Below are 14,816 nucleotides of genomic sequence, written 5' to 3'. Positions count from 1 at the left end.
TAATTCATGAAAATTTCTTCCCAGCTCAGTGTAGATGCCTGCCAGTGCTTGGGTGTGTTATTCTTTGGGTAATTGTCTGAATTTCTATAAAGTGTATTTGCTATAATTCTGTGTCGGCAAGCATATGCATGTTTTCCTGCCTCAGCTTTAAAATGGCTAGTTTCAGGAGCTTGTCTGCATTTGTACAGTGAATCAAGCATGATTAGTGCTCTGTAGTCCTGAAAAAAAAAAAAAAATCATTCATTGAAGTGAGGGTTTGTCCAAAAGTGTAATATAAGTGTCAGTTATAAACGTCCAGAGAGAGCTGACAGTGTCCATGGCAGGAACTTCAAGAAAACGATAGGGAACAAAAGGACCATGGGAAGGGCAACTGTGTTTGTGTGCAGCGTGCTGAAGTGTTGAAAAGAGGGGCTGCTGGCACTCCCGCTGGGCGCCTCCCGGTGTGTTTAAGGGACGTGTCCGGCCATGTTCACCCCACACACACAGTACGTATCCTGAGAGAAGGTTTGTTTCCTCAGGTATGTCGTAGGTGTGGATTGATGTGTGTCTTAACATGAAAAGACTTTAAACAGAATGGAATGGCTTGTTAGCAGCGTTTGGAGGTAGACCAAGACAAAATCCTATTTCCCTCAGCAGTGAAGGGGTCTCCTGTTTTGACGCAAAGGTCTGTTTCAGCAGAGTTAGAGAAAATATACATTCACAGCAGAGAGGAGATGAATTTCCAAATTCCGTGGTCCGTGCTTGAGTGTTACCATCCTGAAAGTAACACAGAGGAGGAGATGATAAAAGATGACACTGCTGACTCATGGATGATCCATGGAAGAAACAACTTGACACACACATTCCTGAATATTTAGAGTATGTATGTGGATATTTAGACACATTTCAGTTCCCCATCATCCCACTTTAAGATGACCAGATACTTGACACCCACAACCAAAGTGACTCTTGCGTCCTGTTTGTGTTTCTAAAAATTGTGACGCCATCAACTTCTAAAGTCCTGCAGCTTTTCCAGAGTAATTGATTCTGAGAAAGATAGTAACAGATAGTAGATTCCCACAGGGGTTTCATTCATAATCTTGAAAGACATACTTTAACGTCATAAATAACACACCTCGGTGGTTAGATTTACATAATACAATACAAGGGGCAAAATGTTCTAGCTAATTTAGACAATTATTAAATATTAAGTTCTGATAATTAAAGATAAAAATGCTTGTCTGTCTGTGATTACTCCTGCAAGTATGTGTGTTTTGGTAGAAGGCTGTTACTCTATCCTTTACCCTTGCTTTTTTCTGACCTTCCACCAGTGCTCCTGCTCATTATTGTGTTGCTCTAATCTGGAGGGGACAGGACTGGGTGCAGAAGTGTATTTATCTTCCTGCACAAATAGGACCTCTTTCCGTCTGGTCCCTGCTCAGCTTGTTGTTGAAAGATAGTGCGCAGCGTAGAGCAAGCTTCAGTGTGTGTGTTTGTGTGTGTGGGTGCGTGTGTGTGCACGAGTGAACTGAGATGTGTCCCAGCTGGCCCACAGTCCAGCACACTAACCATCATCTCACTGCAGCAAATGCAGACAAAAGAGGAATATATCTCCCTTGTGATATTGATACCCCTTAACTTGGGGGGTGTTTTACCCTAAATGAGAAAGCAAAATTCCTCACAGAGCTCTGTTGTACTTGTGAAAGCCAGTAAGATCAGTGTTACTGAGAGTCCCTGTAGCGTGAGCCCTGTTGCCCCGTTTCCGCTTTTTCTCCATCACATCTGTTGCGATGTGTACTTTTGCTACGGATTGTCTAGGCATGTTTCTTTTCATTCCCTTGTTTTCTCCATGACATTAGGCTTGCAAGCAGGCAGTTATCATACTGCAAATGGCCATGGGCCAGGAAACCACTGCAAGCAAGCCAGCATTACAAAATACCGCCAAGTGTAACTGAAAAATAATACAAAGATTGCCTCTCATTTTTCCTGAAAAAAACTATTGGTCAATCATTTTACCTCAGTTTTGTCCTGTGGTCAACAAGTTGGCACTATCCTATGCTCCCCTGTCTTAGCACTTCGTCCTGATCCACACAAACATGGTTTAGTATTATATCATAACTACATGGCTTTTTGAGCAACAATTAACACTCTGTTGGCTAAAACTCAACTATTAGACTTTAGGCTAAAGCTTTGGGACTACTCCTCTATCACTAAGCTGCTCATACAGGCGGTAGCTTGCCTATTTAGGACAATTACAGGTTTAGCTAGCTTTGACCTCCTTCTTGAGTAGGGGGTCTGTCCATTAATGCTGTGCTTGGCGATGGATTCAACTGCTTCTAGAAGGGTGGAGAGGGTTTTTGTGGGCCTGTGCAGTCATTTTGTCACTCTGAGATGATCGTACCCCAGTCCTGGCTTCCTGTCAGACATTTCTGGCTTGCCAGGACACAGTGTGAGGCCATCCTGGCACCGTCAACTGGGGCCACTCTCTAGCCCACTTATCAAGTTCACTCAATTTGAGACCGCCTTGATGTGGGCTTGTGCCGCCCAAGCATGATCTAAGCTTACACATGCGTAGTGGCCTGTTTTCCAGGAAAAGCCTACATTGGTGAAAAACAAACAAAGAGATAAGAAAGACTCTTGATAAGCTCAAGCTCAGCCACGAGAGGCAAAAGCAGAAATGCAAATGATTTGACCAAGAAGCTGGTTTCACTCTGTGTGAAACTCCTCACAGTGTCCTCATTGTGACATGTTTGTGTTGCTCTAAAAGCACATTCTGGAGATAAAGGACAAGTGCAGAGCGCAAAAGGAATTTGATTTGATGCGAAGAATGCAAAGCACAGAACGGATGCACGTATGTTTTTGAAGGGGTGGGAGGGCTGTGTGTGTGTGTGTGTGTGTGTGTGTGTGTGTGTGTGTGTGTGTATTGGGGGGGGGGTGCTGATAAGAGAAAAAGCTTCCCATGTTTTCCCTCATGTATATTTACATTTCTGCAGTTTAAGTTGATTTTCACCACATATGAAAAGTTAATTGATAGATCATTTTCACTGAAGTGACATTTATCACTGAATTATTTAAATTCACAATTTAAATGTTTATGTACTATTGCAATACAGCATAATCTGGTCCACGTGTGCATTTACAGATAATAAAAATAAGACCATTCATGGCTATACTGTAAACCAAAAATTATGTCTTTTAAAGACTCAAATAGATATATAACATTTTTTATTAATAATAATATTTTATTCTTATATATTTTTTCATTCATTCAAAATGATATACAAGGATTCCACGTAAGATGTATAAAAAGTTTAGTCAGTTGGTTTGAGAGTGAAAAATGCGTGCGTAATGGAAAAAAACACACAACAAGCTTGGTGTTATGCTGTGCTTCCGATGTAGTGTCTTAAAAGTCCATTTCGTAAATGAAGTATGCTTTTATACAGGGGAATGGTTTGTGTTAGATACACTATGAGTGGAAACCAGGTCCATTTTGAATGCATCAGTGATCCATGTGCTTCTACTATTTACATGTGGATGCACCTGTGTGTTTGTATGCGTATGCGTATGTGCGTGTTTGAGGGGGTATGTTTGTATTTGAGTGTGACAGTGTATACTTTGTCGGCCTGAGGACACTTAGATTGAGTGTGTGTTGTTCTCTCTGGTGAGAGCACACATATGTGTTTGCGTGAAGACCTGGTTCTATGTGGGTGTGTGTTTGATAAACTGTGAGAGCATGTGGGAGACTGTTTGTCTATTCATCTGGGTGAGAGCAGGAGAGAAAGAGCAGAATGAGGAGGTGGAAGAGATCTGCTTCCAGCCTCTATCTTCAAGTCAATCTGCTCACAGTCACACAAACCTCTTTATCTCTCCCTTAGACAGAAGGGAGGGAGACAGGCAGAGAGAGAAAGACAGAGACGCAGAGACTCCAAAAAATAAATATGTTTAAAAAGAGGAAAAATACAGAGGGATAGAGAGATTTGATCAGGCAGCCTTAAGAAGATAGAGCAGATTTAGATTAAGAGGATCATCAAAGTCATGCTCAGACAACATCTGTCATTAAAAATATTTGTGCTATTTCAGTATCACAGCAGTGAGCTATTATTGTCCAAATGAGAGGTTATTTGTTATCAGTGAAGAAAGGTACTGTATATAGAAAGTGAAGATGTAGTATCACCAATGTTGTCAGCAAGCAGAAAATTATTTGACAGTGCTCAGTACTTTAGCCGCAGTGGAAGTTTATTGGCAATTGACATCCTTTAAAGCTTCTTTTTCAACTACACTGTATCCTCACACAAACACAAAGGACACATTTAGGGCACACACAAACTTTGTCTGTCTCACACACACACACATGACCACGCACTTCATCACATAACCGCGACTGATGCCAAAGAGAGGCACTAACCTTCACTCATGGAAGGAGGAGAAGCACACAATTGTAACTCTGCGTGGGTGTCTCTGTCTGTCTGCCTGCAGCATAAGCATAAAAAGCAAAAAAAAAAAAAATTAATAATAATAATAATGATAATAAATTGAAAAAAAAAAATCAACTTCAGCTTAATTGTAGTTTCTGACACGAATGTCTGGCTGTCATTCTGCAGTGCAGCTCTGGCAGCTGTCCAGATAAAAAAGATGATCAGTACGAGTTTAGAGGTGCGGAGATCACGTCTGGCAACGGGGCGGTATGTGCGCAAGGCTGCCGCGGTGCTGGCCTGTCATCGGAGTATCATGGCCCATTGGCTGATGAGTTGCTATGCTAATGCCTTGTTCCTCTCAGCCCCAATCAAACCTGCCACAATATGCGTCAGTGGGGCCATAAGTGGGGAAGATGCCCCTTACCGTCAGATCAATCAGTTATCAGACACATCAGTCAGAATTTAGCCAGTGTGGAGCCACGTCTGAAGCAGAGAGAGGCACTGGTGGTGTGACGTGCTCATGAAAACTGGATACTGACAGATGGAGGCTGGAATAGAGCTGGAGAACTGAACAAACTAAGAGGCTAAAGAGCTGAAATCTCATTTTCTCAGTGGCCTTGAGAGTGGAGCATGCTCAGTGCTGATGTTTGTCATCTCTCCCTCTCTGAGATGCTACTGCAGTGCTTCCCAGCAGGCTTGGCACAAGCTTACTCATGGACATCTCTCTTATGGAGCAACACAGTGGCCAGGCTGCAGCTGCTAAGTGGCTACCGCTCTGTGTTTCTTCGTTTCACTCTCTGATTCTCAGTTTTGCTCTCTCTTCGTTGCGCTCGTGTCTCACCTTTCTTTTATTTCTGCCTCTCTCACTCGTCTTCCCTTTGTATTTCTTACACATTATCTCCTACTTTCTCGCTTGCATCCTTTCTTGTTTCTCTCCCCCTGTCTCTAGTTCTCACTCCGCCCTTCCACATCTCTCTCACATACTCTAGTTGCTACCCTTAAGACTGTGGTTACCATGGTGACAGCTATGTGCTGCGGAAACGTCAAAGAGCTGAATCCACCCAGGATCACTTCCTTGTTTAACACTTAAATTCTTTATTTGCTGGTTCTCCTCGATTTCTATCAGCTCTCTGTAAATGCCAAGCAGTCATGATTGATTTAAATTCATCCATCCAATTGCTATATTGTGAATGAGGCAGCGAGGGTGATTTTTGGTCTCTTTCTGTGATTCTGAGCTCAGCTGTTGCTGAGCAGAGTCATTAGTAACACTCAGATTTGGAATCTCGGTTGACCTTGGCACAGCTGACCTTGAGAAAATAGCCCCTTCCTCAGGCCTCCAGATGTCACCGGTATTGATTTGTGTCGTGTCTCCCCTTAAGGGGACTTCACCCGCCTTCCCAGTGACATAAGTCTTCAGTGTCTCGTCACATGCTTTTCATCTTTTGCGTGCCATTTACACAGAGAGCCCCTTGCCTACGCACTACACACACTACGTACATATAAACAAACATAGAAAGCAGGGAGACTGGGAGCATCGACCAGATTATATGTATGCTGAGAAATGTGTATTCTACACAATCTCCTTGGTCTGTACTCAAACAGACACTACGGCTGGATGAGCAGGTTTCTATTTCAGTAGTCAGGCAGCCTGCCCATGTTGTTCCAACAACACACCTCAGTGCATGGTCATCTGAAGCAGCAGATGCCTTGTTAAAAGGTGCATATCAGCAGGTGGGGCTGTTTTCTGTCATCTGCTGAAGAGGACATTATTTTCACTCCCAAATCCCTCTTTTGCACTATTTTACCTGTTGTCTTCCCCTTTCCTCCCTTGTTCCCTGCTCTCTTTCTTACCAATTATCTTCTTTTGTCCCTGTTTCAATTACAGGTTGCGTCCTGTCTCTCCCTCCCTGCCCTTGCCTCACCTCTGAGAGTAAGGATTACAGACATGTGCTAAAAGCAGGCACTATACCCTACTTTAAGTCCCCCCACACCCATATATACACTTTGTTGGCAAAAAGCAGACAGATGTAAACAACATAACCTAATGGCTGTTTAAAGCCATTATGTCCAAAAAGATAAACTCTTGTGCCTGCGAAAGGGCATGAGTGCCGTGGAGCTGTTGAGCGGTATCAATGTGATGATGTGCAGGTATGCTGGTGTTAGGAGAGAGCTGCTCAACTCCATCATACAGGGAAGCTGTCTCCCCTTTTCTGGGGAGCAGCGAGGAGGGATTAGGAGGCAGGCAGAGATGGGGCCTGTGAAGCATTTATGAGCAGGGCATACAAAGGATCCATGTCAGAACTTTTAGGGGTTGGCTTCATGTTTTTTTTTTTTTCTTTTTTGGATGTGCTCTTCAAGTCATGCTCCTCCCACACTGGCCCACTGTGCCCCTCCACCTCCCACCTCCAGACCCTGATCCAAGGACAGCCCACGGCTGTTGAAAAACAGCAGATGCTTTCGAGGAGACTACAAAAATGAGAAAGAGATTTAGATGCACATGTCCGTGACCATATTTGTGTTTGGCTGTAAAAAATTGAGTTCATTTCAGACTCTTGTTGTACCCTACAATCTCATATACAGCAGTTCAACCTTGTTCAGAGCTCACCTCACAATCTTTTGGACAAAGACACGACCTAATTCTTTACAGTGTGCAGTCTACTATGACACCTTGTCTTTCCCCCCCTTGTGTATGTGCTTGCAGTTTTTGTGCATGTTTTATGTAACTCTGGCAAGTTGTGATCATAAAACTCATACATTTATGCATCCATAGACTGCAAATGTGTAATTAGTTCACAGTTCAGCAGCAGTTCAGCAAGTTTGCAAAAACTTGAGACAAGAGCATCTTATCTCCACACTGTTCTCAAGGTTAATGTGCTCCCAGTGCTCCTACAGTTATGTGCTGTATACCCCCCATAACTCATGTCAGCTTCTGTTATATTTCACTTATTTGCATCTTGTGTGGTTCTGCTTGAAGCAACTCTGTCTCCTAAAAATTGTGTCCCAATGCAACTAAGCTGCAACAGCAAATATGTTTTGTATGAAATGCAATCGCGACTGGATTACGGTTTTGATTTACATAACGAAGGAATTTTGTTTTTTAACTTGTCATATCAGTAAAATGTTCACAGACAACATATTTGTTTTCTGGCAAAACAATTCAAGTGAGCCAGTCGTTATGTTTCTTATTTGCTGTTGCAGTTTAGTTGTGTTGAAGCATAATGTCCAGGAGACAGGAATCTTGAGGGAACAGTTTGAGAAAAGTTGTGAGAAGGACATAAAAACCAAATCTTGTTGTAAATCTATATCCCATCAACCTAAAAGTAACATTTCTTTGGTCCTGACGTCACAAATATTCACCTCTCTGACACATACATTAACTATATGCCCACCCACAGACACACAGGCCTGGGAGCGAGTCTCATCTTGTTGAGTAGTAAAGGAGGAAGTGAGTGTTGAGATTAGGGGGAGATAGGGCGGTAGGGCAGCAGCTCTCTGACAAACCGTAGCCCCTGCCAGTCCTCAGTTACCTCTGCTGACAGATTAGATCATCGAGAACAACCGCTGGGAGGAGAGGAGAGGAGAGGAGACGAGGGGAGAAGAGAGAGGAAAGAGCGAGTCACTTTTGAAACAGGAAAAGCATTACATTGGACCTGATTGACATGTCAAACCTTGGCCTTGGTTTGACCTCTCCAGTTTTCTTGCCCACAGTTGAGACATGCTATTGAGTGTGCTGACCTGTTAAGACATGACCCTTCTGCTGCCCCTTCCAATCCCTGCTGCTGACGCCTCCTCCCAAGTAACGTCAAGAATCCTCTGAGAGCTGAAGTGAGACAAACCCCGGGAGGGCCCAGCAGATGACTCATCTACATTTTTTTTTTTTTTTTTTTTTTTAACACACGAGTTTCATTGAGAGTTACTCTGCTCTTGTTTCAACGTATTTTATTTTCGTGCCACTTAGCAGGACAGTGGAGTTCAGTCAGCGTGAAATTAGAAAACCTTACCTAGATATAGCAGCTTAAAATAATACTGCTGATCATCATGTAGTCACAGTTTCGGCTATGTCAAACAGATTAGCCACAGCGTTGTTGTTGAAGTTTTGTTTGCATTAGATATTGTTTCACACAGACCTGAGTAAAATATCCTCTTGTTGGATTAAAGTCAGGAAGGGAGTTGGTCTGTACTTAGATTTTTTTTTTTCTGCCACTTCTGGAGCCACACGTGTGCCCCTGCTGGCATTCATCTCAGTCCTGTCCTACCTTTGTCTCATGTGTCTCCCCTAGCCCTATTTTCTTTTGTGCTTTGGAACTGTCTGAATACATTGGAAATACTAAAGGAAAAGTGAAATGCCCCCTCACCTTTCAGAGATAAATAAAAAGGATTTGCATTTTATTGCACTTATTGCAAGTATCACAAAGCTCATAGAGAAGCTTGTTTTAATTGTTCGAAATCCTTACTGCTGCATGGACACTGATGACACCAGGCTGACAGTGATAGTGTAAAAGAGAGATACAACTACAGACATGCTGGAACTCGCCTGTGGTGCTGAGAGGGGAATTGACAGACAAAAGAGGTGAGGAAGAGGAGCAGCGAGGGAAGCCAGAGATGATTTTGTGTAATTTTGGAAGAAGCGTTCGTCACAGATTGTGATCTGACATTCGGCACCTCACACACCACTCTCCTAGACATATCCACAGAATCTGTGCCCTGCAAATCTGAACCAGATGTGAAGTGTTTTGGGAACCCGACATCAACCTGGCAAGGGCAGGTCCCTGCCTGAATTATCTGGGTGGGGTCAGCAATGCAGAGGGGACAACTTAACTGGTCTCACTCCACTTTTGCATTGGTCATTACGAAGGAGAAGATGCTCTCGGGGTAGAGGAAACAGAGTTGGCTACAAGCAGGGCCACGGAGCATGAATGGGCCAATGTCAGATTTTTGTGTGGACTCCTTGGGATCTTTCCCTCTGTCCTCAGTTGTGGCTGCAGGGCCTGGAAGAGCCACTGCTTATCTGATAGATCCAGTAAGGGAACAGTTGATTGCCTTAAAGCAATGGGAAATGCCTTGCTCGCTCCCTCCCTCCTTCTTCCCTCCCTCCCTCTGTATTCTCTCACTTTTCCCCTCTTAGTTTCTTAAGCAGTGCCTCTCTACCTTTCTCTCCCTATTTTTCTCCCTGTTCCTTCCCTCCCTCTCTCTCCCTCTCCCTCCCTTCCTCTCCCTCTCTCTCCCCCTCTGCCCTGCTGTGAGTAGGTGGTTCCTTGTTGTACTTGATTGGTGTGAGTCTATATAGGAGGACAGACGTTCTTACAGGCTCAGAGTCTGGTGGTGCCCGCTTGCCACACGTTCCCAATAGGACTACCTGTTTTTTTTTTTCTCTGTTTTCCTGAGAGGATTTACTTTGTTCTGACAGCATGACGGAGAGGAGGGATAAGAGAGGGAGAAAGAAGGGAGGTAAGAAAGGACAAAAGGAGAAAGAGGCGGATCCCACTAAAGGTAAAAGTAAATTAAAGGTGGTTTCTGTGTAACATTTTATGTGCATACATATACATTTGTGTTTGTGTGTGTGCGTATGTGAGACAGAGAGAGAGACTTGGAGAGAAAAAAAAGAGAGATTAAGTTTGTGTTACTGTTTTACGGAAATGTGGGACCAAGTATCCCCTTGGCTTGTCAAAGCTTGCCGCCAGGTTGTCACATGGATCGGTCTCCTAACGTGGACAGCGTGTAGAGGCACATCTGGTTTTGGCAGCTATTTGGAATTGTAGAGAAGTCAAACGATATGACTTGTGTACAAAACCGACTAAAGCTTTTAAAGCAAACACCTCACAGAGCAAAAGTACAGTTGTATTATGAGCTATCTGAACACTAATGAATGGTTATAACTGTGCTTCAAAGGTTTACGTTACTTTGTCGCATAATCGCATGTTCACAAATGCTCTGCCGCATATCACAGGTTTGAAAATAGAGCCGCTTTTTAAAAGTTTAATAGTGAAAGTGATTTTTTTGTATAGCAGAATACAATATTTCATTACATACTTTTTGACAGGGTTAATAATTCAGCTGTGGCTACTATGCTTCTCTTAATTCTGAGTCTGTGTTGAGTAATCCAACATCGAAGTCTATTTGTATTTTTACTGCAAGCAACTTTGACATGGGAATAGCATGGGAGCTACTTGTCTTTCAGTCACTTACGTAGCAATGTGCTTGCACAGTGGTGGATCCTACAAGCATCAGCATGTCACTGTAGTTTGACCTCAGGTCATGGGGGAGCCCAACCCCCGTTTCAGTGACACTTTGTGGACAATACCACGATTATGGCTGTAGCTACTATGTTTCATTCTTGGTTTGATTAGATACAGTATCTTGTTGGTAGCCATTTTGTACCTGCTGATGTCATTCTGGTCAGCTTCCAACAGATAACCCAAAAGATCGGGTTTAGCCAAGATTGTTTTGGTAGAGGATGCTTTGTAGACCTCGAAGATATATAAATTGCACCCTTTTCAGTTTACATGTGCTACTGTTGTTTTTTTTGGCATTGTGGTTAATTTTTCCAGTTTTATTACCCATGGAAAGTTGAATTCATAAATAATTACTGGTCCTCAGTCCAAGATTGATTGTGATCTATAAACATGTAATATAAGCAGCTCCCCAAACTACACTGGACAAAGAGTGCGTGCGGAATGTTTTTTGGCATCTTTGTTAATCAACAAGCACAGCTGCTGTACACATAGAAAAGAGCTGCATGTGATGAAAGTAGTCTGGTTTATTTTCTCTACTTTTCACAAAATGACACAAGCGTAAATAAACTGTGCAGGTTTATGTCTTCAGTTTTATCAATATGCATTTAAAGTTGTAACTGTAAGTGTCTTTGTTGCTGTTGTTCATTGATGCATAGTTGACATCTGTCATGTCAGTTTGAAATGTATCAGAGCACAAGAATTCAATCATCAATTTTCTTGTGAAAATGAGATCTGTTATTGATTTTATCACAAAACTGGATAAACAGGTAACCTGTGTGAAACTTTGAGCTTACGCACTGTAATATGGAGCTTTCAAAGTAGGTCAGAATGAAGACGCGCTCATGGGTGATGCTTGTTTTGTCTGTTCTACTGGTAAATGCACCACATCAGGTGTGTTGTGGGCCTAAAGCTCTAAAATGGGTCATCCAAGATGGCAAGAGAGGAATTAAACAACATATTATACGCACTATTTCAGTCTGATCTGGCCCTTAAATAAATGTTGCCAGCTTATAATTATCCATAAGTAACATCACTTTATTGAGTATGTAGTTAATCAATAAAACATGCTCAAAAGAAGTAATCATTGGGAAATGTGAAAACAAGTCTGTTCAACCAGATCTAGAGCTATCTATGACTAATTCAAAATGAAGTAAAAGTGTTGAAATGTAAATAGAATCAAAACAGTATGCAAGGCTCTTTGATGTCTTGCTAATGGCACAGTATGTGGTGAAATATGCTCAAAAAGAATAACTAGTGATTAGCGCCTATCTTGGTATTAGGTCCATATATATCCACAAAAATATGGATATGTCATAGTTTTAATTTGGACAATTTTCCCGTTTGTCACACAAAAATGTTAACTGACAGTTTCATGTAGACATGTGAAGGTCTAAGTAAAGGACACTATAAAGAACTCAAGATTAGATTTGTGTTTCACAGTTTGCAGGATCCACGGTTGGCCTCAGAGCTTCCATAGACATAACTAATTCTTTGCTGATTTTTCAAGATTGTCCTCAACTAAAAACCAACCCTATAGTAACCCATAACCGTGGTTACGTTTTATCGTTAGTTGACCTCTAGTGGCCGTAGTAATTATGACAGAAGCAAAGGAAGAAGTCAGGTGATTTAGTCTAAAGAGCGACAAAGTCCGCATTAGGACAAGGTTTGGGTGGATGGATGGGTCAACAAAATACAGGTCTTTGACGCAGGAGACTGCCGTTTGATTCCCACTTGAAACCACTAGTCGTTGTTTCTTTTTACCATTGCTGATGAAGGTGCAGTGCACTTGCTGGTGTAGGGGGAGATGCTCCTGGAGGGAAGTTCAGATTGGGGGACTTGCTGGAATTGTCATTTGTAGTTGTAGTAGTGGATGAGAGTATGGCTGTCATAGAAATGTATTGTTTAAATGCTAGACTTGAAATTTATTTCAACTTCTTCAAGATGTTATTTCGGCTCCACTTTTTGCATCAATGCGACAATATGCTGCATTGTGGATGATGTTTAGTACAATGTACCGTCTGTGCATGCATGTGTACATGTGCTTGTGTGGTTGAGGTGTTTAAAAATTTAATTGTAATTAATCTGACCATGAGTGACCTGTTCAGGCAGTTAGATTGTCAGTCATCACCAACATAACAGCAACAAGACTTGAGAACTTAGTTGTGTGCATTTATTTAAGGAGATTACCTCACAGCAGGTATTTCTCAGCTGTAATTGCCCTTTCACTGGCTATCACGTGTTCAGCATTTGGACCAGAAAGTATTTCAAAGTGTTGATTTAGGGTATAGTCCTGCTGCAGTGTTACATGAGGATTTCCTTTCACGTCTCTTTTTGAAAGCTATGTGTATTGTGGCTGAAAGTTGACACTCTTTAAAGAATGTTGCATGATTTTTCTAATGAAACAGGCCCAGAGTTAGAAAGAGGGAACTTCTGCAGACCCTAAAAAGGACTTCTGGGTCAAAATGTTGGTCCTGATTGGAAATAAAAGACACTTGAGGTAGGGAAAAGCAGTGCAACTTTGTGATCTTTCTTATGAATAATATGAATAAGACAAGGAGAGCAAAATACTAGAGGCATTTCATCAAAACTGTCATCAATACAATGCAATATGTATATCTTTTTTCAAGTATTAGCTATAAATCACCATACAGTCTGTCTGCCTGACCAAGTAAATATGCTTTTGCTGTGGTGACATTATAATTCATAAATTTCTACCATCCATTTTATTTTATGTCAAGACAAAACACAAGTTCTTTTCTGTATGACTGGGTTTGCCTGCGTAGTGAGGATGCAGTAATTAGTTACGGAAGTAAAGAGTTGGCTCCCTCATCCCAGATGCTTTTATCATGGCTTAACATCTACCGCACCTTTAGAAATTGAATAGAGCTACTTAAATTATTCAGCAACAAAATGTTTATAGAGACCAGTAGTCAGGGGAGGTTGTGTTGAAGCTTCAGACAGCCTCAGCTTCCAATTCAGGTGTGATCTTGCTCCATGTAATTGCTCTCACAAAATTGCTATTTGGTGTGCTCTCACTAGCAACAAATGGAAACAGGAAAACTAATCAGAAACCCAGCTAACAGAACTTAACTCTCAATACATCTGACCTACATATATACATACAGTATTATAATGCCTATAAAACACCCAGAAATTTGTGTAAGTTTATTGTCAGCAATAGTCTCGAAACATGGCTAATCGGAACCACATAATCGGTAAGCAAACAGAAGTCTTTTGTAGGGTGGTTCTCAAAGTAAATGTTTAGATACATATTATGATAAACTTTTAATTTGAGAGAAATCTGCAGATAGCCGGGTTTCGCATCCACAGTCCCTTCTGTGGTTGAGTTTAGGCAACAAAAGCACTTTGGTTAAGGTTTGGGAAAGATCATCAGTTTGACTAACTCTAAATAAACATGTGTCCGAAGTCACTGAACTTTTTCTGTATTAAACCAGACCATGATTTTTCCTTAGCCAAGTGCTGCGAGTGCCTGAACATACCCATAAAAAGTTTAATAATCCTGTAGTCTCTATAAGTGGATATTGTACTGCAAGATAAGATATTTTGGCAGGAAACAGATACATTGTCTGTGAACATTTTACTGGTAACGTTCAGTGTCAACATTTTTGCAACTTGCCAAACACGTTAAAATTACATTGCCTCACTATGTTCATAGGAAATGTAATCCGGTCTGCATTACCTGTCCTTCAAAACATATTTGCTGTTGCAAATTAGATGTACATTAATGTAATTTCTAACTGACAGCGGCAGCGTTGTGTGAGTCCGTGTTATTCACTTAAGTTTGCTGTGCTGTTACAGTGTTAACCATTTTTGGCAATTACTGTACAAGCGCCCTGCTTTCTTGCCTAATTAGCTACTTTACTATACCAGTAGAAAATAAGTGGAGACATTTTGCAAAAAAAATGTATCATTTGTAGTCTTTGGTGTGCCCACTTGTACAGGATTTCCCTATCCCTCCATCTGTAGCTCCCTCTCTCTCTCTTTTGTTCCTTTCTTTATAAATGAATCAGGTGGTACATAAATAACAGCAGTTTTGAGCAAATCTCCCGTCCCTAATATAAATGTGTGTTGACCAATGTTACTAACCCAGGTTGGGAGGAGGTAAGATCCTAATTAAAATAATCCAAACTACTGTGTCTGTCTGAAAGGGTATTACGCATCTAGCAGA

The 14,816-nt window shown here is 41.7% G+C and overlaps 1 protein-coding gene across 4 annotated transcripts in view; it reads left to right on the top strand.

Annotated features, from left to right (window-relative positions):
• Window positions 1–9,587: 9,587 nt before the first annotated feature.
• The window catches only part of nrg2a (neuregulin 2a), a 50,197-nt gene continuing 44,968 nt past the window's right edge, over window positions 9,588–14,816 (top strand). For 3 of the 4 annotated variants that reach the window (XM_040150107.1, XM_040150105.1, XM_040150106.1), the window contains exon 1: window positions 9,588–9,884. In XM_040150107.1, the coding sequence (XP_040006041.1) occupies window positions 9,803–9,884 (82 nt within the window). In that variant the 5' untranslated portion in view covers window positions 9,588–9,802. The remainder of the gene's footprint in view (window positions 9,885–14,816) is intronic. The other variant, XM_040150108.1, reaches the window with a different exon arrangement.

The sequence above is a fragment of the Xiphias gladius genome, chromosome 17, assembly GCF_016859285.1.
Source record: "Xiphias gladius isolate SHS-SW01 ecotype Sanya breed wild chromosome 17, ASM1685928v1, whole genome shotgun sequence".
In the NCBI taxonomy this organism is placed as follows: Eukaryota; Metazoa; Chordata; class Actinopteri; order Istiophoriformes; family Xiphiidae; genus Xiphias; species Xiphias gladius.
The sequence above is the reverse complement of the archived record's forward strand: the minus strand, read 5'-3'. Positions and strand labels throughout refer to the sequence as shown.